At 37.6% G+C, this 27,378-nt stretch overlaps 1 protein-coding gene across 3 annotated transcripts in view; it reads left to right on the top strand.

Moving 5' to 3' along the window:
* Positions 1-27,378, top strand: part of LOC105228996 (SPARC-related modular calcium-binding protein 1) — a 42,752-nt gene that overhangs the window by 7,620 nt on the left and 7,754 nt on the right. For 2 of the 3 annotated variants that reach the window (XM_049451093.1, XM_049451095.1), the window contains exons 2-5: positions 9,778-10,428; positions 24,527-24,683; positions 24,747-25,243; positions 25,380-25,494. In XM_049451093.1, the coding sequence (XP_049307050.1) occupies positions 10,327-10,428; positions 24,527-24,683; positions 24,747-25,243; positions 25,380-25,494 (871 nt within the window). In that variant the 5' untranslated portion in view covers positions 9,778-10,326. The remainder of the gene's footprint in view (positions 1-9,777; positions 10,429-24,526; positions 24,684-24,746; positions 25,244-25,379; positions 25,495-27,378) is intronic. The other variant, XM_049451094.1, reaches the window with a different exon arrangement.

Below are 27,378 nucleotides of genomic sequence, written 5' to 3' on the forward strand. Positions count from 1 at the left end.
TTTTTCTTACACACCATTATTATGAATATTAAGTTTTAAAGCACCCTTTATATTTAAATTTATAACTAAATGCATGCATATGTATGTGCATACTTATATATATACAATATATATATGTATACATATATACTTTGTTATACTCATATACTCTTATCTCAATTTCCGTTAATTGATTTTAATTTCAACAATTTTTAATATTTATGAATAAAGATTATTGTACAATATTTTGTTGAAAAAAAAGTTATGAGCACATTGACATATTACGTCTACAATGCAGATAGTGTGAAACTCAGAGAGAGGTGCTATATACATATATAATATATACTACTATGAGCAAAAACTAGTAAGACTTTGTTCATAATTGTACAATATAATTATTTCAAAATCTATGTCTATGTATCCCCTTCACTATAATATACTTATGCCAACGTTTTTTCCTATTCTCGAGACAGTTGTTAAAGGCAATTTCTGGAATAGCCATCAATGCGCGTTGTGATTCACGTTTATTGTCTTGAATTGACTCAAAACGGTTTTCCCGGGTCGCGGTCGTTTGAGTTTGCTGTATAGCCTGGAGTCGGACGAAGCTAAATCAGGCGAATACGGTTGTTGCGGCACGATATTGATTGAAAATTTGGCGAAAAACTCGCCAAGCATCAATGCAGTATGTGACGGTGCATTATCGCGGTGCAAAAGCAAAGAGTTTTCGGCCCATAATTCCTTCCTCCTTTTACGAATAGCCTCGCGCAAATAACTCTTGACAATCATATAGTATTCCTTGACAGTTTGGCCGGTCGGAAAGAATTCGGAGTACACTATACCTCGATAATTGAGGCAAACTGTCAACATAATCTTGCTTTGAGATGGTTTTTTCACTTCGACTCTTCTTACATGATTGGTAGACGATCGATCGTCTGTTCCCGACCGTAAGCATATATCCAAGACCCATCGGCAGTAGTAATAGGTTTCATAAAACCTTGGTAGTCGAAAAGCATTGTTTCACAGATCTTAACGCGACGCTGTTTTTCGAAAAAATTTAGTAATTTTGGAACCAATCGTGCTTTCACTTTTTTTAGACACGAATGGTCTTTTAAAATGGTTTCCACTGATCCTTCTTATATTCCAACGATGCCAGTAAGATCTCTGAGTGTTAATCGTCGATTATCAAGCAAAATTTCCTTTATTCTTTTGACATGTTGATCATGTTGTTTTGATGTGAGATTTGACACAGATGTCATTGACAGTCATACCAACCCAGAAAAAAAATATTTCTAAGAATGGGCTTTCGCGCGAATTTAAATTAAAAAATCTTACTATTTTTTGCTCACAGTAGTAAAAGTAAGTAAAGTATGCAGACTTCAACAGTGCTGGTTAAGTGATTGAAAGTTTTGGGCAGAACTAAGTTAAGTACTACGAGTATAATAAAACTAGCTGCCACTAATGATTATCTTTTATGATAGCGATAAAGTGGAACATTTTTAGAATTCCAAGGAGGTCCCACCTTTTTATTATCATTAGATGAACATTTTAACACGTTCCCTCAATTTACTTACTTGTTCTTAACTTTCTCTGGATGAGTAACCCACATACGTTCATAAAGATAGCTTGCTTAACATGCTTGAGTATATTCATTAATTTAGTGAGCGAATACCATAACTCAAATTTTTAGGGTTCCCTACTTTGACGGTCCCACAGTTTTACTGTTAAAAAGAATTCACGTTTTATCAATAGCCATAAATATTTATATACTGCCGATACATTGTATGTTAGTCACCATAAAACGTTAATTATACCTCAGGCACTGCGATTACCTTTTCATAATCGCCAAATTGCTTTTCAATGAGCAGTCTCTTAAGGTCTGAGGGAAAGGAGAAAGTCGCTGGGCGCCAAACCCAATTCTTAACCCAATTCATGCAGTTTTCTATAATTTTTTTTTGTCAGGCGTTGAATCGGTCGATAGAGATCTTGCGGTATTTGCTTTTTACAGATAATTCCTCAAAAGGTTTCGAAAGGTTTTCCATTAATTCACTTTTTATATATTTTTCTCACGAACAAATTGTCTCTATACTGTGTAATTTAAACACATACATACATATATTATATTTGGAAAGCAAAGGTCTAACTACAAAACATACAGAATCAATTTGAATGGGGTCCTCTTTTCAGCCTTTTTGGTAATTTAAGTACTTCAATTGCTAATTAATTGCCCAAGAAAGCTTAACATGACGCCTTCAATTGCAATCGGAAAATAGCGCAGTTTTACTTTCTCTCTGCTTTGCGGCTTTCCGTTGCAAAGTTTGATGCGATTCAAAATGGCTTTAAAATTTGAATTTTTTTAAGGTGGAGTAAGGTTTTCATGGTAAAAAAATAACTTTTTTGCGAATTTATTTCTTAAATGTGGATTGCTCAATTTTATTCGAACCTTTTATACATTATTCAGCACACTTCTGAAAATATAGGGTAATTTATTTTCGTAAGTTTTTTAGTTTATAAATTTTAGACCCGTTTTACTCAAAACTACTTTTTTAAAGTTTGTGTTCACTGCCTTTTCAAAACTATTTGACCGATTCATTTCAAACTTTGTACACATTTTTGATATTTTTTTTACATTAGAGGTGTTTTCCATCCACAAAATGGTGGAACTTTTTAGTAGAAAATAACAGTTTCCACTTTAAATGGCCGCCAAAAATTTTTAAATAAAAAAAATTATCAGAGAACGAAGGGGGGAAAATTTGATTATAATTTGACTAGATTTTCTTGGTTATTTTGAATAATTTCCCACCGCAAAGTGTGGTCTTTAAGAAACCCAAAAAAGGTTAATGGAGGAGTTTTCAATATTTTCATATGACTTACAAAGGTGGTAACTACGATTAATTTACTTGGTGCATGGAACAGGGTAAGTTTGCCTTTGAAGAAATCTTCTGCGTGATCAACGTGACGAGCCGATTGCATTTAGCTATGCTCATTTGTCTGCATATACATGAACAAGTCTCTCAGTTTTTGAGATATCACTCTGAAATCTTCATTTTCTTCACAAGAAGACAGTCGTACAGATATAGGCAAAATGCATCTTGTGCAAGAAGTTAAACTGTTCGACATTTCCAAGCGACATGGCTTCGCTCTATGGGCTCTTGATAAGTTCTAAGAAGATCCGACGTTTTCGAGCCAAATTTTGTTCAGCGATGAGGTCCATTTCTGACTCACTGTGTATGTTAACAAGCAAAATTGCCACATTTGTTACGAACAGCAATTTCAAGAGCCGTCATTCAGAAAAAACAACCCCTTAAATTTGAAGTTTCTTTGTTTTTTCTTTAAAAAAGTAGAGAACCTCGAAATAGATCACCCTTCCTATATCATAGCGATCATAGGTTGCTCCGCTTATAGGCTTGCTATGTTGCCATATTCCAACGGATGTCTTTCGTCTCTCCAGCTGTTTGATACACACTCTTATATATCTCGCTTTTACTTAGCAGTTTGGGCAAACAAGTCATGCGAGTCTACTGTATCGAGAAGGCAAGTATTTGAGGGCCGTGAGGTTCATAAAATCTCTGTCGATCGTTGTCGCCTTACAACATGTTGAAAAATTCAATATATCGCACACTGAGCGCTCCAGCGCTAACATGTGCACATTAGCGAAACCTGGACGTTATGCAAGGTTGAAGAAAAAAAGCTAGCTAGCTTTGAATGAAAGGTCGAACTCCAGCAAGAGACAGAAATAACTGGAGATCTAAGATACAGTAAGTCATTGTGAGATGATAATGCTGATAAAGTAGCAATCTGAGACCATATCAAAGCAAATGATGCTCGATATATAGAAAAACCTGCCTCTTTGTGGGACCCTTAATAAGTGTGGCGAAGTTTGGGCTTTCGACAATTTTATTTGCCACGTCACAAAGCACCACTAAAGTGACGTCACATCTAGAAAATGTGTAGCTTTTTGCGCATTCCTGGGTCTTAACACTATGCAAATTCGACTCGGAGGGTTGGTTATTACTGTAAAGAACATTATATGCCTCACTACTGCCACTGATCACTCGAGTACTCGCATACCTTTGGGTGTAGTACTATATATAAATTTTGTCCATTTCAAGTATTTGCGCATTCATTGGGAAACCCATTACTGGATAACGCATACCTTTGGCTAAATATATGTACTTATGTGTGTGTGTCTGTATGTATGCTGCGTAATACCTTTGCGCGCACGTTGCGAGGTGCGACTTTTGCCGCAACTCGGGACACCATCATCTACAATAGCAATAACAATAAGAGCAGCGGCACTATTAACGCATAAATAAGTACGAGTAGATTCCATATGCATGTATGGCTGTGTGTGCGGCATTTTATTTTTCTATTTTTATTATTATTCCTTTTCAATGTTCTGTCTTTTCGTTTCATGTTTTTTTTTTGTGTTTTGTTTTGATTTCGGTTTTGCCGTCTTTGTGTGTTGCTGTGTGTACTAATGAACAAACGCACGCACGGACAGACAGGCGGACGGACGGACGAACGAGTGGTCGCCGCGACAAGCGAAGTCATTGCGACGATCATTGTGTGCATTTAACTTTGAATGGGGACCCACTTCAAAGATACAAAAAGATAAATTTCGAAGTACTTGACTGGGTTTTGTTCCACACCGCAGGTTGCCGCCAACAAGCCAACAGGCTAACAGGCGGCTGCCTAGCAAGCAAGCCGGCAACTAGAGGCCATAAGGCAGCTGTTCGCAACGGTCGCATTGCATGCGCGTATGCTTCCCCCCGCTGTTCGCGCGGCTGTAGTTCGGCTGCTCCTGTTGCGTTGCCAACAAGCAAAGCAAGCCATTATTCTCCACCTTTATACAGTACATGTGTATTTATTGTAACATTTGTTGTTGCAATTGTTGTTGTTATTGTACAACTATATGCTTTATAGTGTGGTGTGGCATGGTGTGGCGATTACCACTGATCGTGTAGTTGCTGGAGTGCTTGTACTACAAACGGCCGGCTGGATAGCCTGTTGCTCCGACAGCACTTGGGCTCTTTGGCTTGTTGGCCGCATGGCTAAGCGGTGACTGGGCGGCTGACTCGTTGACTGTTTTATGATTGTTAGTTGCTCGTGTGTTTTTTGTTTTTATTTTGATTTTTATAACCATTCTGATAGTTGTTGTTATTGTTGCCATTTAACTTTGTGGCGTGTCTGCCGGCTTGCTGGCTGCCCGATTGCATGCACTGCACATTGCTTGTTGCCATTGCTGTTGTTGTTGTTGCGCTCAAGATAAGATATGGCGAACCTGGCAGACAGTGTGGCGACATGCCTGTCTGCCTCTTTGTCTGGCGGAGTCGCTCTGTCTGTCGCTGCTGCAACGCGTTCTTTGCCGCTGCGGCTCATGCTGTGTGTTTGTGTATATGAGTGAATATGTAATATTTGGTGTGTGTGTGATAAGTAACTTCCAACAATACATACATACATATATAATAGTATATATGTACGTATATATATGTATATATTAATATTTAAAGGCTAGTGCGCACATGGAAGTGCAGAAGCCGGCTATTGGCTTTATTGCACACACTTAAACAACACACATACATATCCACATATATTCATTTAACCCAGCAGAAGCGCATGCATATGCATTCAACTCACCTGTGTTCGTGCTCGTTGTCAACTGCGCTGTCGCTGTCGCCGTCGCCGCTGCCCCTGCTGCTGCTGCACTTTGGTCGCCCGTCAGCCAAGGTTGGCCCCTAACTGCTGTTGTGGATCGCTGCTTTGGCCAAGTGCCTCTCTCGTTTAGTTGTGATTTAAACTTGACGGTGAGCGCGTGCATATTATCTAAATCGCATCAAAAAATTAACCAAATATCAATTATAATTTAATGGGAAAATAAATGAAAACGGTTTAAGCGAAAGTGTTTATTAAAAAGCAATAAAATTAATAGGTGAATAAAAATGTAGAAGCCCGTAAATAAATAAATATTATTTCATATTTAAATGGAAAGAGTAGAATATGAAAATAAGCGACATATTTTACAGGGGAATGCGCCTATTTAGTGTTGGTTCATAATTGTACATAAATAGACTAGTTAATATATTATTATATATGTATATGTACATATTTCTTAAAAGGCAGTGAGTAGTTGTGGTTGAAAGTTGAGTTTGTGTACATTTTTTTTCTTTTTTCGAAGTACTAAAATCTATATGCTTCAACCAGATTAGCAATCAAGCACCGCACAACAAAGGTCTTAAAAACGAGAAAAAACGTTTACTTTGGCTGCAAAGGTTCTGTAATACCATTCGCAGGCTCAAGTTTCTCTTGCAACATAATTTTGAGCGTTCAGTTTGTATGACAGCTATATGCTACAGTGGCCCGATCTTAACAATTTCCTCGAAAATTATACCGTTGTTTTGGACGTTAATTCATATCAAATTTCGTGAAGATATCTCGTCAAATAAAAAAGTTGTTCCTACAAGAACATGTTTTAGATCGTTCAGTTTGTATGACAGCTATATGCTACAGTGGCCCGATCTGAATGATTTATTCAGAGAACATAACGTTGCTTCAGACAGTAATTCATGCCGAATTTCAAGAAGATAACTCTACAAATAACAGAGCTTCTGATACAAGAACTATATATTGATCGTTCAGTTTGTTCATAGCAATCCGATATCAGTGGTTTGGACTAAGCAGCAGCTTCTTGGAGAGCAAAGTATGTGTGTAACATTTCAGACCGATATCTCAAAAACTACATATATGTACAAACAAACGGCGAGACTTTTCTAATCGATATGTATTTTTAGCTACGAAATTTAAATCGATTTCATTCGAATAATAGTTCTCTTATCGGTGGCTCAAGCCTCTTTCTAATCATTATTGGTAAGCATAGTAATAGAAACCGAGATTTACGATAGTTTCATCCCACGTGTTCTCTTGAAGTCTTCTAGCTCCGTAGTTACAACATTTAGGAAACTACCTGATTCCTAGAATTACCGTCGACACCAAAGTCCTTTTTTAAAGAGTTGTTTCCAAAGATTGGCCGAGTAGCCGTTATTTTGTATCAAACTGTTCACATGATTATTTTTTGCATTCAAATAAACTATGTTTGATTAAGCTTGAAAACAAGAAATTCGATTTTATTTTCCCTACCCCCAGAATAAATTTTCAAAGTTAGGCCTATGTTGAGAGCTCTAGATTATCCTAATCCTTTAACTCAATTTTGTAATATACTTTTTTTGTGGAGAAATGCGAAGCAGAAATGTTGTTTTGGGAGAATACGTTCGTAGGGTTTTTAAAGGATATTTGATTTCAAGAAGATCTCTAACTTTTTAATACTATCCTTCTGGTTTTTGGGAGCAAATTAACATTGCTTGTGACGAATTCCAAGAAAACCGATAAAAAGCGAGATTTAGTCTATACTATTCATAACTTTCATAAAATGATAACTTTTGCATTATAACTTTCTACTTTGGTTTTGACTCTGGCGACAAACTTATTGGACAAATCCGTGACGCTTTATTCAAAACATATTTTATATGAAAATTACACAACGCTTGGGAATCGTCTAATACCTTGAACACTACTATGTATTTCTTAAGAATTCTATAACGAGTTTTAAGATTTTTTTAATTTTTCAGCCCATTACGCGGTTATACATACTATATATAAGAACAATTAGTAGAGAAATACATTTAAAGATTACAAAATGGTGATTCACTTAAAGTAATCAAATATATAATTAACAAATAATGTAAAAATTAGCACTAAAGGTTTTTACGATGCAGCCCTTAAACTTGCCGAAGTTTCTTTTTGAGCTTGGTATAGCGATTTGCTGAAATAAGTCAATAGTGCTACTTCTAAAAATATTTCCAATATGATAATGGAAGAAATAACTTGTAACTACACATACAGCTAAACTCTTGAAGGGTATTTAAAACCCAACCAATTTCAAGAAAGTTGTTTCGTTTAAACGGTTGCTACTGTCATTATGTACTATGAAGAAATATGCATGATCCCAGAGCACGGCTTCAGCTGTCAAACAATAGGGACAACAATAAATTGTTTGAATGAAAAAAAGAAAAGAGATGACACAGAATTGATGTCACAACACAACTTTTATCTCTCAAAATACTCTAAACAAGTAACTGAACACAATTGTTGTAATCGCCAATTCTATCATTTTTGTATTTGAAAAAAAGAAGAAAAAGATTGAGATAACAACTCAATATTTATATTGAGCCGAATTTATCATAAAATACAGAACTCCTTAATTTACTAATGAAGAACAACATCAGTTTTCCTAAATCAGAGAAGATAATTGAAGCATTTAAAATCTATACTTTGCATTTTGGTTCTTCGGAAAAGAGAATAAATAAATGGTTTTCAAAGAAGAATACTGCAATGTATAGCATATTTTGAGATATGAAGAGCGTTTTTTATAAACATTTTTTAAGTTTTAGATATTTTTTCTAAAATTTCTGAATTACATGTGTATTTATAATCTGGGCATATATTAAGTTTGCCATCTTGTTTACAGCACCCAAAAAGAAACGTCGGCCACCTTATTAAATATTGTTCTAATCGTTCTACATATCTATAGTATATATTGTTGCTATACAAACTGTACAAATAAAATCCATGGTCGGAATCGAAGCGGGAAAGCCCGCATACACCTTCGTTTTTACATATCCCCACAGGAAAATGTCTAACGATGTGATATCATATGATCTTAGTGGTCAAACGACCGGCCCAAAACGTGAAATTATCGGCTCATCGAAGTGTTCTCTCGATAAATCCATTGATTAATGCGATGTGTGGGAAGTGGCACCGTCTTGTTGAAACCGAAAGTCGCCGAGATCACGAATTTCAATTTCAGGCATCAAATAGTCGGTTAGCATGGTACGATAATGGTCGCCATTGACGGTTACGTTCTAGTCGGCATAATTTTTGAAGAAATATGGACCGATCACCGGCCCACAAACCACATTAAACCGTTTTTTTTTTTGGATGAAATAGCAGCTGTTGAATCTCTTCAGGTTGCTCCTCGCCCCAAATGCGACAATTTTTTTTATTTACATACCCATTGAGTTAGAAATGGGCCTCATCGCGGAAGAAAGTTTGCTTCTTCTTGAAACTTTTCAAGGGCCCATAGAGCGGATCGATGTCGTTTGTGAAGATCGAGCGGCTTCAGTTCTTAAACAAGCTGTGTTTTGCACGCTTTCAATTTAAGATCTCAACGTAAAATGTGCCGGTTCGTTCCATACATCAGTCCGAGTCGCTACGAACTCAGCTACGGCAGCTATTTTTTCTTCACTGCGTGCTCGTGGTCTATTCGGTCGAATATTATCCAATAATGAATGCTAGGTCTACGGTTGGGTGATGGTGTTGCGAATAGTACGCTTAGTATACTGATTATATTGACCAAAAGTTGAGCGCAGCGCGCGAAACACATTCTTCATAGAACGTGAGTTTTCGTAAATTTTCGATTTGTAGACGTTGTCCAGGCGTAAGTCTTCCCATGATGAAATGCCAAACAATACTGAATAAAAATAACATGGCAGCTTGACACGACTCACGCCTGATCTGTCCAAAAAAATTAAAAAGAAAATACCTCTAGCGATCTCATACATATATCGAATAAAAAAAACTGGTGCTATTTCTCTTCATGGACCTATATACTATACTCAAAGAATGAATAAGTTAATTTTTCACACCAAAACATATACATAACTTCTCTAAATATTGTTGTACTATTTAAATTATATAAATAACAACAAACAAACAAATAATGCATTTTCCTAAATTTCATTGCAGACAAAAGTGTTCAGTGATCAGTCGTTATATCGAGCGATCGGCCGATCTCTGGACGGTCCAGTCAACCAATACTAAAAAATATATGGCCAAAAGACATATTTGCCGGTTGTACGCGCGTTCGACCGCTTAAAAGTGCACACGCACACACCCATACATCTCCGGGCACGCAGTGCCGACGCAGAATACACACACACATACACAGTTTTGTTATGCCCGACGCATTGGCGGCAGGCGACAAATTCGGTCTCGGTATTTCGGCCTTTTCGTTGCGTTCGCAGTGCAGTGCAGTCACGAACTCGTTTTAACTGGGATTTTTACTAAACTACTCGCATCTACATATATGTAGGAATTTTTTATTTTCCTTCGTTCGTTTTCGTTTTTTGCTCGCTATTTTTTATAGCGGCTTTTCTTTGCTGTCAGTTAATTTGAAAAGCTTTAATTTATTGTGCGTTCGTGTGTGTGTTTGTGCTAGTGAGTTTTGTGATACGTTTTTTTCCGATTTTTAATTTTCGAACTGCGGCTCGCGCGATCGCGACAAGTCCGTAAATTATGTACATTAGCAGTTTTATAGTCGTGTGGCTATGTGCGGCGGCGGCGCAGTTGGGATTAGCCGCAAATGTACCTGCCAGGCGTGAACGACATGAATTGACGGTAAGTGAAACACATTACTCAAATACAAATTTATGATGGTCGGTATGCCATAAATGGGTATTTAATCTTCCGCGACACCTCGCAAAGGCACTTACATACATATATACATACATACAAATGTAGATGTTTTTTATGTTCACTTGCGGTACATGTGCATGATTTATTGCATATGCCGTTGAAATACATACATATAAGGTGTTGAATGCAGTGGTGTCATAATTGAAATGTTTCGAAATATGCTTTGATTAGGTGGCCAAAGTTGGGCGCTAGACAACAGCGATCAGGTTACGTTTAAAGTTTTCCCTTTCTACCACAAAAATTTCCTGCGTATCTTGGCACTTCATAGAGGTAAGCCAAGCCTCTATTTCCGCTATAGATGAAGCTACCTTGGAAGATATAGTTGTTAAGTCACAAAGTGCTCATTTTCTTCGTACGTCTCGAAAACTCAACTCACGTAGGTATACGCCAATGACTTCCTCATGCCATAATTAAAACAACTTTATTTTAGATTAGCGAAAATTTGCGAGCCTATAGACGAATGTTAGAGATAGTGATCTGTGAAGATATTTCATTTACTTACAAACCGTCTCACTGCGCTTTTAGATGATATAGAGGTTATGGCTTATACATAGATTCATTTCAAATCATCAAACTTGAACGATTCATTTCCACAGCCCTAAGAAATACAAGGAGCATTTCAAAGTAAACAGGACTTAAAAAAACAGAACAAATTTCTTTTTTCGGCAAAATCAATTTATTTTCTTCAAAATAGTCTCCTTCTGCTTCAATACAGCTTTTTGCACGGTCCAAAAGCATGTCGAGCGAGTGTTTTAGCTCGTTGGCTGGTATGGCCGCCAGTATGCCGGTGCAAGCCTTCGGAATGGCTTCTACATCTGCATAACGCTTTCCTTTCATGGGCAAATGCATTTTTCCGAAAAGGAAGAAGTCGCACGGCGGCATATCAGGTGAATACGGGGAATGGTTGATGGTTAAAATGTAGTTTTTGTCAAATTGGTCACAATCGTCGATCGATGAGACGGATTTTGAGTAACTTTTAACCGTCAGTCAATTTGTGCGGAACAAACCGTGCACACACCTATTGTAAGCCCAAATGTTCGGTCAAAATGCAATAAACCGATGTTTTGGAGATGTTCAATTGCGTTTCCATGAATTTCATTTTTTGATGAATTTACGCACAGTTTCGATGGAATTTCCGGTGATCACGGATTTTAATATGTCCTCACGACTACTTTGAAAACGTTGAAATCACTCGTGCACTCTGTTACGGGATAGGCAATCATCGCTATAGACTTGTTTCATCGATTGAAACGATACGGTAAAAGTTTTACCGATTTTGAAACAAAATTTAATGTTGGCTCTTTGTTCGAAGCTCATTTTCGCACCTATAACACAAACATACTGTCACATAAACCGCAATAAATTCACTTCCAATCAATGAAATGTCATGAAATTCTCACAAACGATCAGGATAGCAGATTCTAACGCACCAGTCAACACATAGATGGCGCCACCAGGGGGTGCTAGATTCAAAAAGTCCTGTTTACTTTGGAATGCACCTTATATGTATATGCATATGTGTGTTTATTCATCGCCAAACATCTGGGCTGTAGAGCGGCTGGGGAAGCGTTGGGATGCCGGTCTTGGTGTGTTTCTCTCATATACATCGTATGTACATGCAGAGAAGATCAATAAGGATGACATGAGTTTGACAGTACGTGGCAGCTATGTTTGTTTACGGATTCGTGAAATTTTAGGCATAGTATCTAGTTGACAGTCCTGGGCGGGATAAAATTCCGGGTCCATTCCGGTTACTTAGACCCGACTGTCGTAGGAACGGATGTCAAGTCTTTGCAGTGTGTTCAGTTACATTTGCCATTTAATCATGTTACTTTTCACTTTAGTGCAATGCCTAAATCTTCTCATATGAGGTCCATTTCTGTGTAAAACAAAAATTAGGTACAAGTGCATATATTTACATAAAGGGTTAATTGAGTACAGCAAAGAAAACTCCCTAAAAACTACGCACAAACAAATATTTATTATAGACATAAATAAAAACAAAGTTAACAAGTAAGGAAGAGCTCAATTCGGGTATAACCGAACATTTCATACTCTTGCAACTAGCAAGGATTAAAGCCAGAAAGTACCTACAGGTATGTAAGACATGTTAGTTATATGTATACGAGTATTTAAGAAAAACACGCTCTCTCTTTGTTAAGATTACTCACATACTGGCCGAAATATGCGGTATAAATTGGCCCGAAAGTTCGAAAATCTTTATATTAGGTATATGGAGGTGTAGGGGTGAAGTACTACTATCACTGAAATTCAATAATAAATCTCACACCGATATTTTCGGTAAAAAATCAACTTAGGTACTGGGGTCACAATATTCGGTATCTAGGGGCTTTAAGAAGCACCTGGCTTTGCTTGGAATCTCCAATTGACGCCAAGCAGCGTAAAGTAAGAACGACTGGCGCGCTGTTGTACACTCGGCTATAACCGTTGTCTTCGCCAATAAAGAAGAAGGGGCATGAACAATTTCGGGCACAAAATTCGTGTAAAATTAAAAAGTGGAAATTTAATTTGTACGCAGAAAAGTGAAAGAATCCGATGGAATTTAAAACTGAGTTACATGGGAAGTAGACGTGGCTCTAGTTCGATTTCTTCCATTTTCACAATGTAACATAAAAATATCAGAGGCCGAATTTGCTTGAAATCCGTTGAGCGGGTCTGGAGACTTCACCTAAAAGTGGGAGGTGCCATAACCATCGTCCAATTTTGAATTTTATTTTTTTATTAGTAATGTACACTAAACTTATAGAGGACGTGGCCACTCCCAAATTTTCAAAATTTTTCGCCCTCATGTGGGTGTGGCAGTGGTCTGATTACGCCCATCTACGAACTCAATCTTTTTTTGCCGATGAACGCGCATATCGAATATTTTTAGGTGATACATACAACCGTTAGGTGAACAAACCATTAATACTCTGTAGCAGCATGATGCAAGAGTATAAAAATAAAGATATAGTAAAATATAAAAATAGAGAACAAAAGCCGAACTCGTGCGAATCAAAACGCTTAAGAATCTGGCATACAAAAGATGTCGTATGTATGTACATATGTATTTGTATAAACGCATATATGCATGCTTGCCGATGTTTGCGGCCGAAAGGTGTAAATCCTAAGACAACACTTCAAATGTATATGTATTTGCTTATGTGTGTATGTATGTTGGTGCATATGGCAGTGTTTCTGCTCATGCGCACCTTTTATTTTTTGCTTTTCTTTTTAACTCTTTTTGGTGACGGCTACAAATTGTCTGGCACAGCAGTTCGGAACACCTGAGTGCTCTTTGGCCAAGCCATCCAGTCCGGCAGTTAAGCCGCGAACCAAATGGTCGACCGATTGAACATTCTGCGCTCACTTTGCTTAAGCAAATGGACAGCCGGTCGATTGACTGACGCGCCGACCAACCAACTGACCGAACGGCCAACGCGCCGACAAAAGAATCACCAACGCGTCGACTGATTACGATTCACACACACATATGTAACGTTTAGGCTGCCAACCATCCAAGGCAGAATTAAGTCAGACATATTTCGACCATTAAGCCAGCGATTTCTCAGTGGCTGCCGGCAAAGTAGCTCATCGTGGATTGGTATGAGGGAGCGTAGGTTCTTTTGGATACCCACTTATACTCACATTTACACACTTACATACAAGCATACGTGTGTCCACAGCAACTTATGTATATGTGCATGTATGTATGCCATTTCGTTATTTTTTTCATTTGCTTTTCAATTTTATTTATTGGTCGGTTTCTCCTTATGATGTAGAAAAATTCATATTCTTAACTCGTTGCAGTTCAGGTGGACAGATCGAAAACAAATACTTCTACAGACAAACATACACATTTATATTTATATAGTAAGACTGCAGGGACAGTACTTTTTGCCGCCAATCGCAAACTGCTGACATTTAATATGAGCGCATATTACCCTGTAGGAAATTGAACTTGCTTCTTGCTTCGGGTGGATTATTCCAAAAAAAAAAGACATAAAAAAAAATAAAAAAATTTCGAATCATTTTTAATTAGATCTGTAAGAAAATACATCCTATACTTTTTCAGCCCATATACCCCATTAAATGATGAATAAATCATCATGTTCGAGGCCGCATTACAGGCCCAGATCCGTGTTAATGCGCCCACCTAAAGTTTTCTTCGATAAATTGATTGTTTCATTGGCCGTATGACATGCAGTGTCAACTTATTAAAACCAAATGTCGTCCACATCAACATTCTTTAATTCAGACACGAAAAAGACATTAATCATTAGTCGCTCGCGTTCTCTATTGACCTCAACATTATGGCCGTGGATGGACTCACTCGGATCTTCTTCCATTTATCGCGCCAGTCGTTTTTTCTTTTCGCAATTTGGCGCCAATTTGAGGTACCAAGTGCACCTGATCTCTCCAACGGAGTGAGGGTCTTCGTCTTCCTCTGTTTCCCCCGGCGAGTACTACTTTCAGAGGTGGAGTGTTTTTATCATTGAGGACTACATGATCTAGCCAGCGTAGCCACTGTCTCTTAATTCACTGAACTATGTCAATGTCGTCTGATATCTCGTACAGCTCATCGTTCCATCGAATGCAATTTTCGTCGTCTTCAGCAAAGCCTTTCTCTCGAAAACTCGTAAAATCGACACATCAGACGTTGTCATCGTCCATGCCTCTGCTCCACATAGCAGGACAGGGATGATGATGAACTTGTAGAATTTGGCCTTTGTTCGTCGAGAGAGGATTTTACTTCTCAATTGTCTACTCAGCCCTTTTCTGATCTTTTAACCGTACCAAGATTAAATTGTAAAAAAAATTTAATTACTGGAAAACTTCATGCGTCTTTGTCTCATTAAGTAGTAATGATTGTATATACCAACGCATTGAAGTTTGTCTATTTCCTGCAGGGCATTTGCCGCTGTTAAGCATGCTTGTATATCATATATCTACATACATACATATCTACAGTCACATTGACATCCAATTATGTAGTTGTCGGCAGACAATGCACCACTTCAGTTCACAAAAGAAGATAAAAAGCCGAAACACAAAATGCCTTTAATCGATGTGACCACAAACTATAATATTTAGGATAACTTTCTCACCATTTAGTTCGCTGCTGCAGAGGGCTTGGCAGCGAATTGACGTTTCGGTTGGGCAGAGAAAAAAACCGAAAACGAAAAAAGAGAGCAAACTAACTGACATTGGATATGTACATTTGTGTGAATGTATGCAGGGGACGGTGGCAGTGCAAGCGACAGGCAGTCTGGCAGATCTTAAAGATTGGTCTTGAAGTAAAAAAAAAACCAAAACAAATTAAGTGCAAAGAGAAGGATACAGAAAGGTTGATGATCAACCTTCTTTGCTCCATGTTATGGTCTCAGATTCGGCGTTATGTTTTTGTTGTTGTTGTTGAGTTTTTTTTTATTTTGCTTCACCTCCTGAAGTGTCCGCTTTGGTGAGACGAAAAATGATTTACAAATGCGGCAGTGCCAAAGTTGCCATAAAACTTTACATACCATTATGTAGATGCATGCCAGGTGAAGACCCTACAAGAAAAGATTCTGCTAGTAGGGGAAAATTTTAAAATTATTTAAATTAATAATATACATACATACATAGATGAGATCTATTAATATACAATTATCTTACATTAGAGGCCTGAAGCGTCAATGATTTCTTGGAATAAATTTGATCTTTCACTGAGTCCCATAAAAAGAGCTTTTCAGAACTTGGCATTCAAAAGATCGTTTCTGGCATGAACTGTGCTTCAAAGAACGCTATTTTACTGAAGTCAAAGTTTGTCTAATTCGTAGCGTTTAATTTAAGGCATAAACAAGCATTTCTCTTTTTCTTTATGAAAATAGCGTTTCCGGACGTGTTATTTCAAAGGAAAAATTGTCCAATAATGTTTCTCGATTATCACATGCAAATTTACTGATCACTTGTGTTCACGTATCAATTCGTGAAAGGTCCTTTAGTTATTGCAACACTTTTAGCAGCAATAATAACTAAGAATATCACCGTTATATCTTGACAGATGTTTGATTTAGGCTTTAAAATTAGCTTTTGCGGCTGAAAGTTTTATGAGGATCAATTGGAAAGTCCCTGGCCTGACACTTAGATGACGCTACTAGAATTAAATTCATATAATTTTTAGTTAGACCTAACCTTCACAAGGCGGGTGTATAAATTTTACAGCTGTCGCATCATTAGTTTGTGAATTATATCATGTGTCGTGTAGACTGCATACGATGAACCCGTTCAATATCATGGAAAAAGGCAAGAGTATGGCGTCTGTATTTTGGGAAGCGCATTGACTATCTTGAAAAAGGAACGAACATCAACAGTGAATATTACATAGTCGAAGAAAATGAAGGATGAAATCGAGGAAAACGGAGCATTTGCAAAAAAAAAAAGAAAGTGCGGTTTCACCAAGACAATGTACCATGTCACAAGTCAGTGAAAACAATGGAAAAATCCATGAATTATGCTTCAAATAGCTTATGCATCCACCTTATTCTCCAGATCTGTCCTCCAGTGACTGTTTTCTGATTTCAAAGCTCGCTGGCCGAAATTGAGGTCTATTTTGAAGCATAAAAATGGTATTGAAGGGAACTATTTTGTCTTGTCTAAAACTTGTCTTAGATATCTAGGAGCTTCGCAGTTAAAAGGATTACATGAAGCATCAAAATTAGTTATCAAGTTTATTTTAAACTTCGCAAAAAGCGTTAACGTCCTGTTTGACAACCAATTCAGCTCAAAATAAACTCAATCTGCACCTAACATCAAAAAAATATCTTCTCACAAAACCCATGTTAGGAGATAGTTTAAGTGTTATGAGCCAATATCATGAATAGATGAATCCCGCATAAAAATTTGGTAAATACTCTGAGAGCCTTTCGATTTCTAGTCTTCTACTTTTCTTAACTTTGTGTAGATCTACTTTATTTTAATTTATAGAACATCAAATATACATATGTATATGTAGATGAAATTCACAAAAAGCTATATTTTTAATCGCATGAGTGCCTTAATGCTTAAACGGGATTTGTCAGCACCTTGGATCTCTATTATGCATTAAATGGCATTCATAGTGGAAGAATTGACATCGTCCTCGACTCCCTTTGAGTGAATTACGTTGCATTGGAAAAGAAAGCGTCCAGAGAAACCAAAGTGATTGCATGCCTGTAAGCCCAATTTTATTAATTTTAGGTTTAAAGATACACTGTTATCAGTAACATATGCTCTCCCAATTTCATTGAGATAGTAACTCACATGTTGACCGATATACATATGCAGTATAAAGTCACCGATGCATGATTGCGGTTAAGAAGGGTTCGCCAGAGATGTCTGCTAAAGTTGAGTTTTTTAAGGCTCAATTGGCAATACTAACCTTCTCTACTCTTGATCGTTCGTCCCTTTCTTAGACATGGTATTATAAGTTGCACCGTGTGTATGTGTTAGTTTCCGCGTTAATTCCTTCTATGTATTGGAGTATCCATGCGTTGACTTGCTGGGATGTTTTCCAAAATTGGACTTCACGTTTCGTTTACCAGGTGAAAAATCGCCTTAAGGGAAACTTGAGAAAATCGATTGTTCCAGGTTTTGGCCCATAAGAAAATGGCAACAAGTTGTCGCACATGATGGTGTCTATTAGACCTAAATAGGTTCATTGTAACTTTGTCAAATAAAACATTAAGTTATTACAACATTAATCAGATTTACATTTGAGTCAACACGTGCCTAGCAAACTGTTATTTCTTTTTTATTTAATTTTCCTTTAATACTTTCTTGTGATTTCTAAGATGCCAATCTTTTATAGCTTTCGATATGTTAAGTAAGACGAAAATTTTCTAATAATTATGGTACGTACACATTTTATTGATTTACGAATATTTAAGATTTTATTGCAAAAATCAATTTCACTCCTTTTACGGCCGAACAATGAGTTAATTGATGCTGATGACGACAATCACAGCAGCGAAGGCACCGGCACCGGCACCTCAAATTATCTATCGTCTGGATATGCAGTTGGAATGCGAATAACAAAGCATGCGTAGAATAAAATGGAATAAAATTTCATTACTTTCATTAGCGGCTGTCACTTTGAATTTATGCACTTAGCACTCGGCGCTTCGAGAATGCAATGAATTTTCCAGTGGCGTCCGTCACAAACGCCGCCTCGAGGCTTGCACTTGCTCATGCAACGTTGATTGAGATATATTCTTCGCAGATTAAACGAGCAGTTAGATTAGGATGCGCATGACATTAAATGAAGACAGACACCCACACGCATATACATATGAATGTATGTATGTACTGAAATTTATAAGTATGTATAAACATGTGTGTTGCATGTTAAAGCGCGCAGGCTTATTGCATATTAAAGAACACGCTTAAATACATAATTACATAGTTATATATACATATGTATATGTACTTATGTATCATAAGTTCTTATGCATGAATGTGAGGCACTGAAAAACAACATTTAAATTAATTAAATGGATTAAACAGCTTGTTGGTCTGTTTAATTCATGTAAATAAGACTTAATGCTTAACATTTTTTGTTTTTATCATACATTGAATGGGTATAAGTAAAGACCACCGTCAACAAACTGATTGGACCTTATCAGTGTGGCTTTAGACCTGGAAAATCAACAACCGACCAGATATTCACCATGTACCAAATCTTGGGAAAGACCCGTGAAAAGAACATCGACACACATCACCTTTTCGTCGATTTTAAAGCTGTTTTTGACAGCACGAAACAAAAACTGCCTTTATGCCGCTATATCTGAATTTGGTATTCCCGCAAAACTAGAACGGCTGTGTAAATTGACGTTGAGCAACAACAAAAGCTCCGTTAGGATCGGCAAGGACCTCTCCGAGCCGTTCGATACCTAACGAGGTTTCATACAAGGCAACTGCCTTTCCTGTGACTTCTTCAAGTTCGCCTTAAAAACAGCGCCGTTAAGTTAGACAATGTCTAGTTAGAACTACTACAATTAGATTAGATTAGGTTAGGTTAGATAGCTGATCAAAGATCGATTTGTGAGGCCATAGAAAAGAAGAACTCCTGTGTTCGAACTAAAGGGTGATTTTTTAAGAGCTTGATAACTTTTTTTAAAAAAAAAACGCATAAAATTTGCAAAATCTCATCGGTTCTTTATTTGAAACGTTAGATTGGTTCATGACATTTACTTTTTGAAGATAATTTCATTTAAATGTTGACCGCGGCTGCGTCTTAGGTGGTCCATTCGGAAAGTCCAATTTTGGGCAACTTTTTCGAGCATTTCAGCCGGAATAGCCCGAATTTCTTCGGAAATGTTGTCTTCCAAAGCTGGAATAGTTGCTGGCTTATTTCTGTAGACTTTAGACTTGACGTAGCCCCACAAAAAATAGTCTAAAGGCGTTAAATCGCATGATCTTGGTGGCCAACTTACGGGCCCATTTCTTGAGATGAATTGTTGTCCGAAGTTTTCCCTCAAAATGGCCATAGAATCGCGAGCTGTGTGGCATGTAGCGCCATCTTGTTGAAACCACATATCAACCAAGTTCAGTTCTTCCATTTTTGGCAACAAAAAGTTTGTTAGCATCGAACGATAGCGATCGCCATTCACCGTAACGTTGCGTCCAACAGCATCTTTGAAAAAATACGGTCCAATGATTCCACCAGCGTACAAACCACACCAAACAGTGCATTTTTCGGGATGCATGGGCAGTTCTTGAACGGCTTCTGGTTGCTCTTCACCCCAAATGCGGCAATTTTGCTTATTTACGTAGCCATTCAACCAGAAATGAGCCTCATCGCTGAACAAAATTTGTCGATAAACACATTTCGAACCGAACACTGATTTTGGTAATAAAATTCAATGATTTGCAAGCGTTGCTCGTTAGTAAGTCTATTCATGATGAAATGTCAAAGCATACTGAGCATCTTTCTCTTTGACACCATGTCTGAAATCCCACGTGATCTGTCAAATACTAATGCATGAAAATCCTAACCTCAAAAAAATCACCCGTTATAAATTAGTAAAACGATTAGTAGCCAATACAAACTAGCACAGGCATTTAATTACCATTCCCGCCAGCTCAGTGAGATGTCTGAAGGAAACGCAGAACAAAGTCAACAAGGAACTCCTACAATTACAATAAGATAAACCTTTCCAAGTGCAAGTAGTTCAATGCACTATAAATCTAGCGGTTGAACGCAAGAGAACAGCGAATGGCCGACACTATCAGGATTACATCCACGATTGTGACCGAATTTATTGCCAAAAACGCATTGAATACCATCGATAAAACACCATATTCACCAATTTTGGCTCCGAGTGATTTTTTCTTGTTCCCAAAACTGAAATTGCCGCTCCGTAGAAACCGTCTGCAGTCGAACGAAGAAATAAAACTAAATACGCTGAAGATTAAATATTGGTGAATAACTACATACATACATATTTTGCGTTCTATTTACAATTTCCGGGCACTTTTTTGTCACAACTTATTTCAGCCATTGAAAACTTTCTTATAAAATCACTTAAACGTTCTGAGAAAACTTCGAATTTTAGGGCTTTAATTTTTCGAGTATTACACTCTCCGCTCCAATTGGAAAATCTCGACTAAATTGGTCCACATAAAAAATGCCACCGATTTATCAAACAGCCCCCTGGTAAATTATAGTGAGTAATGCAAATATAAACAAGCTTCACATTTGTAACGTGTCCGCATTTATCAGGCGCGTGCTTAGTGTAAATACCGTGAATCGTTGCGGTAGCTTCCACACACATTTTTTTAACTCATAACGCAGACTTGCATTGTATTGTAGGTGCCTTTGTAGTTTCGTATCATTCATCAGCATAACAACATGACACAATCAGCCCTGCTGCATTGACAATTTGTACATTTGTAACATACCATAGTTGTTGTTGAGTATGTAAGCAATGTTGTAGGAGCTTGTCGCCTAGCCTCATGTTAGGTTTGGCGCTCTGGGAGTCAGATAACAATGTCTAAATAACGAAGTGAAACGTTATGTTATGACTAATATTCACTTTATTTGTTTATTTATATTTGCTATTGTATACAATCAGTATGTAAACATATCTACCTATAAATTACAGAAACAATAAATAAACGTGATATATACGCTTTTACCGATTGCGAATACCAAGAATTCACACCAAAGTGACCATTAGGAAAAATGGAATATAGTACGTGAGAGTTGATACACAAACTGTTATGCTAAATGAGGTTAGTTTGAAGATGACTAACCCTTTAAGCAGTGCGGACTGGAAGTAAAGGGAAACCAGAAACGTTGCTCTGATCTGAATTTTTTCGGATATTTTAGCGTTGCTTTTGGGAATATTCTTTGTAAAATTTCTCAAAAATCTTTTCTATACACAAACTGCATGCTATAAAGGTTAGTTTGTTCATACAAATATGCTATATGAATGTTATAGTGATCGGATACCGGTGGTTTCGACAAAAGGGTAGAGACAGGCAGACAGACAGATAGACGAACATGATTGAATCGACTCAGCTTGCCTCAGTAATTATTTACATACTACTATAAGTAAAAATAGCAAAACTTAGTTTATAATTTTAATATTCTTAAAAAATCGTTTGAGTTTGCTGAATAGCCAGGTTGCGGTACGATACTAGTTGAAAATTTGGCGAAAAACTCACGAAGAATTAATGCAGTATGCGACGGTGCAAAAAAATACTAATAGCTTCACGCAAACGGCTCATAGCACTCAAATAGTATTCCTTGTTCACAGTTTGGCCAGTAGGAAGGAATTCCAAGTGCACCACACCTCGATAATCGAAGAAAACTGTCAAGATAATCTTGATTTATGAACTGCTTTGACGTGGTTTGTTCGGTTTCTGCTCGCCCTTGCCACGAATGGGGCGGATTGATTCTGTTTCCGGGTCGTAAGCGTAGATCCTAGACTTATAGCCAGTAATAACACATTTCATGACATCCTGATAGTTGGAAGCATTGTGATTTTGGAATCAAACGTGATTTTACTTTTCTTAGGCCCAAATGATCTTTCAAAATGGTTTTCACTGATCCTTCCGATATGCCAACGATGGCAGTAACATCTCTGACAGTTGATCGTCGATTCTCAATCACCAATTACTTTATACGTCAATATAACGTGTTGAACATCAGTTAATGTTGACGACCGTTTTGAACGTGGTTCGTCCGAACGTTTCGGCACCAGAAATCTGATTTCGAGATTAAAATTTAATAGAAGTTCTTTGTTGAATAATTTCGTTCATCGTGAAAATCTTCGAATGCACTTTATGTACTTCAGAAATACTAATGATTATTTTGATATGAACTGCGGCACAGATGTCACTGACAGTCATACCAACCTACAAAAAAAAATATTTCGACGAATTGATTTCGCGTGAAATTTACTAACTTTTTTTTGCCCACAGTAGTACATACATACATATTTTATAGAGTCTCCAACGTTTTCTCCTGAATATTACAAACTTCGTGGTAAACTTAATACAGGAATTGTCAGGAAAGTAATAGGACTGAATTAATTAAAAAAAAATTATTGAACCAGTCGTTACAATTCTTTAAAAACTTTCAAAATAGGCTCCTATTGAGTCGATGCAGCGCTGCCAGCGCGATTTCCAAGCATTGAAGGCGTCAGGGAAGGCATTCTCCGGAATAACCTTGAGAGCCGAGGTGCGTACTGCTTGGATCCCCTCTGTCGTCTCAAAATGCTTACCTTTCATCGGCCATTTTAGGGAAGGAAACAATACGAGTCCGTGGGGGCCACATCTGGGCTGTAGGGCGACTGAGAAAGCGTTGAGATGCCAGACTTACTCGCGCGAAAATGTTGGCCCTGGCTCTCTATGTCCTCGGAGACAACTGACCAGCTGCTCCTTCGTTAGCTAGGAACGCTCTCTATCGAATACAGTCGATGCGGGCACGCTCCGAAGTAAAATTAGGGCGGAAGAGAATCAGTCCTATTACTTTCCGGAAAAAAATCTGTATACCGTGTTTAGGGTATAAAAAATGAAGAGCTCTGACCTCTGTTTTATGTTTCTTCGTAGAGACTTTTGGTGAATTTATATATGAAAAAGTCCGTTGAGGTTCGGAGGGGGGAGGTTCTTCTCATACGGTTTGGTTAAGTTTGGTTCGGATAATATTCAAAATTGTTAGCAAACATTCGTCATTAGGATCTTCAGACAGAAGTTGCAAACTTTAATCTTCTGGTATGGAAGAAGTTTGTGGGTACTTTCTACATTCATCCGACTTTAAATCTCACACAATCCTTATGACTTTAAATCAATTAAAGTAAAAAAATAAAGTATGCCAAGTTTCCACGAATATTGAGACTGGGAAAGCGATTTTATATGGAGTCAAAAACAGCTATCTTAACTGCATTTCTTCGACCTACGAGTATTTAGGAAATGCAAAAATCGCGATAGTCATATTTCCCAAGCTTCCCTTGAAGCGAATTTTTCACCAGGTAACCCATTTGCCATAGACAGGAACAGGTAGTAATTAATTGGTGCCAGGTCTGGAATATGACGTGGTTGCATAAGAACCTCCAATTAAGCATCCAGAGTTTCTGAGCACTATCGATGCGTTGTCTTGATGGGTGATAGAACACAATTCTTCTAATATTGGCCATAACTGACCGTTGCTGGGCAACTGTTTCCTTCAGATGGTCCAGTTGTTGATAGTACAGGTCCGTATTAGGGGTGCGACCGGTGCAGCTCATGGCAGATGATTCCTTGACAATCCTACAAACACATGCAAAAGCTTCCTGCTCATCAATCCCGGCTTGGCTTACCACAATTCGACTACGATCATATTCCTATACAACTCGAGATACAGATTACTAAAGCTATCAAATAAAGGAATAGTTCATTTATTTTACTTGATTTTTAATACATTCACTTGATTTCTTAAAAAAGTAGTGAAAGCAACATTACTCTCTTAAATATATCCTAAAACCTCATAGTAACATACATGTAACTTTACCTACAGATATCTGAATGTGCTGCCCGGGGTGGCGAATGTGACGAGACCAAAGGTCGCCCTGTCTGTGGCACAGACGATCAAACCTACCCATCGCGCTGTCATTTATTGCGCGCACAATGCAGCGGTTATCAAGTGAGTCTCAAGTATCGCGGACACTGCAAAGGTGAGTCAAGTAACAACCTACAAAATACGCTAAAATAAACTAAGCACTTTTTCGCTTCACCAGCAGCTTGCAAAGAGGCACGTGAATATGCGCTGAAGCATCGATCCAGCGGTCCACCGAAATTCATACCACACTGCAAATCGGACGGCACCTATGCGGCCGTGCAATGCCTAGGCGATATGGGTTGTTGGTGTAGCGATATCACCGGCAAACCCATCGAGAATACATCGGTCCGTAATGGCAAGCCCAAATGTCGCGAATACGCCAAGGCGAATATACGTCGATCACCGTCACGTCACGTGAGTCCAAGTCGTCTCCGGCGCACGTGCACCGCCATCGATCGTGCTGCCTTCAATGCCAATCTTATCAAAGTCTTCCAAAGCGAATACGTACGAGCGGGACAGCTGAAACGTGGCCTGTCTGGCAAAACGGCGGAGGGTGGCGAGGGTGCGTCCAATGATAAGTTGGTGCTCGACTGGAAGTTTACCTACTTGGATGTGAATGCAAATCAAATGTTGGACAAAAATGAATTCCGCGAACTAAAGAAGCTCGTCAAGCGAGTGAGTTGTCATATATATGTATGTTTATAAATAAGTGTGTGTGTGTGTCTGCTTCTCAATTTGTTGAATGAATGTTACAGAGTACATTGTCTCTTTGCCTGAATTATTATTATTTAATTATAAATTCTTTGCACAGGCGGTGAAGCCGAGACGTTGTGGACGTGCTTTTGGCAAGTTCTGCGATTTGGATGACGACGATCGATTGACACTGACCGAATGGAATGATTGCTTCTCGAAAGATGAAATTAATCGTGAGTGTTGTTTTTTATTTTTGTTTTTGCATAGCATTGGGTCTAACGAAGACATTACTAACAGTTATTTTTAGGTTACTATATTCATATTGATCGATTACATTGGATTACAAAATAAACATAAAATAAGAACTAATGAATAACAATCGAAAATCGCAGGGCAGGTTGAATTCATTGCAATTTCCATTGTTACTCATCACATTTCTGCATGAAAAGTGTTAATTCCTAGAAATTCGAAAACTGAGATACTAACTGAATGTGAATTTATGAGCTAGGGCTCAAGGTTTGACTTCAAGGGACTAGCTTTATGGGCTTAACGGTACTTTTATTGATGAATAATTGATAGTTATTGTAGTTGTTGTAAGAATTATGCAGACCCTGCTTGGAAGAAAGCAATAAGTTAGTTGTCATCGAAATAACTTAACGTTACGACGGACCAAATGGGGGAGAGATGGGTTAAGTGATTTGGTTTTATTGGGCATGCAAAGAAGTGTTTACTGTCATGCGTAGACTCATTGCATGCATAGAGTTGTGCATGTCATGTCTAGAGAATAAAGTTGAGCAAGAATCACTCTGGTTTCACAATTCCTACAACAGACGGTTCTAATATACCAGAATTGACCTGGATCAAGTTCTAAGTTCTTTTATTTAGCGGATCTATCACTGTTTCGATCGATGGGTAATAAGTTAATGAAAGATTGGTCAGGATCTTTAATTAAACATCTAGTATGGACAACAGGTTTCCCGTGAGTTATCCAACTGTTCAAAATGTAGGCTACCAGTATAGTCTAGGTATTGCACTGATCTTTCGTTGAATAGGTCTTCAGATCCTGATATTCAACTGTGGTTTTACATTAGAGTTTTAAAATATCTGCAAATGGCTCACATTGGTTCGACAAGTTTTATTTTTTATTTAAAATCAGTTACCGTCGATAATTGGCAAACTCCATATCTAAAGATTTCTACCAGTTTCCTAGGTCGCAGCATCTATTCAAAGTTTCAAAAACTTTACAGAATTTTCAGAGAAAAGTAACAAATATGTATCAAATGTTGCCTCTGAGATCAACATTTGTCAATTATTTGACATTTTATGAAATGGAAGAAATTTCTCATAGTTTGAAAATATACTTCCAGCCGTTTTTTGTATAATATTTCATGAAAATGAAGAGCGATATAGACGAGATTCCGATACGCAAAGCCATAAACGAAACGAACTGCCAAACTTCTATAGTAATTATAAACAAAGCATTTCCATTTTTCGTTTATGACGTCACAAAACGAAGACAGACAGACTGTCAAATGCACTCCAAAAAAGATACCGGACGAAATGGTCGTACAATTTATTTCGCTTATCTCTGAAACCAATGAAGGAGCAGATACCTATATTCTTGACATTTTTAGCTTCGATTGCCGTTTGCTTCATAAGCTTAAGAATATTCTTGATCTTTCACACGAATGCAACGAGTTATAGGACATGCATAGAAATTTGTATAGTTTGACATGGCGTATGAGTAATTTTAAATTTAATGAATTCTGTGAAATATAGCAAAAATTTCGGATACAATTAAAATAAGTAAAAGCGGTAATCACAACAAATGAATAAGTTTTCTATACAAGGGCTTGAGTTTGATCGGTTAGTTTGTATGACAGCTATATACTATATTTGTCCGAGCTGAACAATTTGTTCGAAGATTGTAGAGATGCCTTGGATTGTAATCTATGCAAAAACAAAGAGTCTAGTTCGCCTGTATGCACGCAGACGGACGTGGCTAAATTTACTCAGCTCGCCACGCTGATCATTTTTTTATATATACATATTTGATCCACAAGCTGTATTAATGGGCATTTCAGTCAATTGGAAACTCTCCCTCATACCGCATTGTT

The sequence above is a fragment of the Bactrocera dorsalis genome, chromosome 3 (genome assembly GCF_023373825.1).
Source record: "Bactrocera dorsalis isolate Fly_Bdor chromosome 3, ASM2337382v1, whole genome shotgun sequence".
Classification (NCBI taxonomy): domain Eukaryota; kingdom Metazoa; phylum Arthropoda; class Insecta; order Diptera; family Tephritidae; genus Bactrocera; species Bactrocera dorsalis.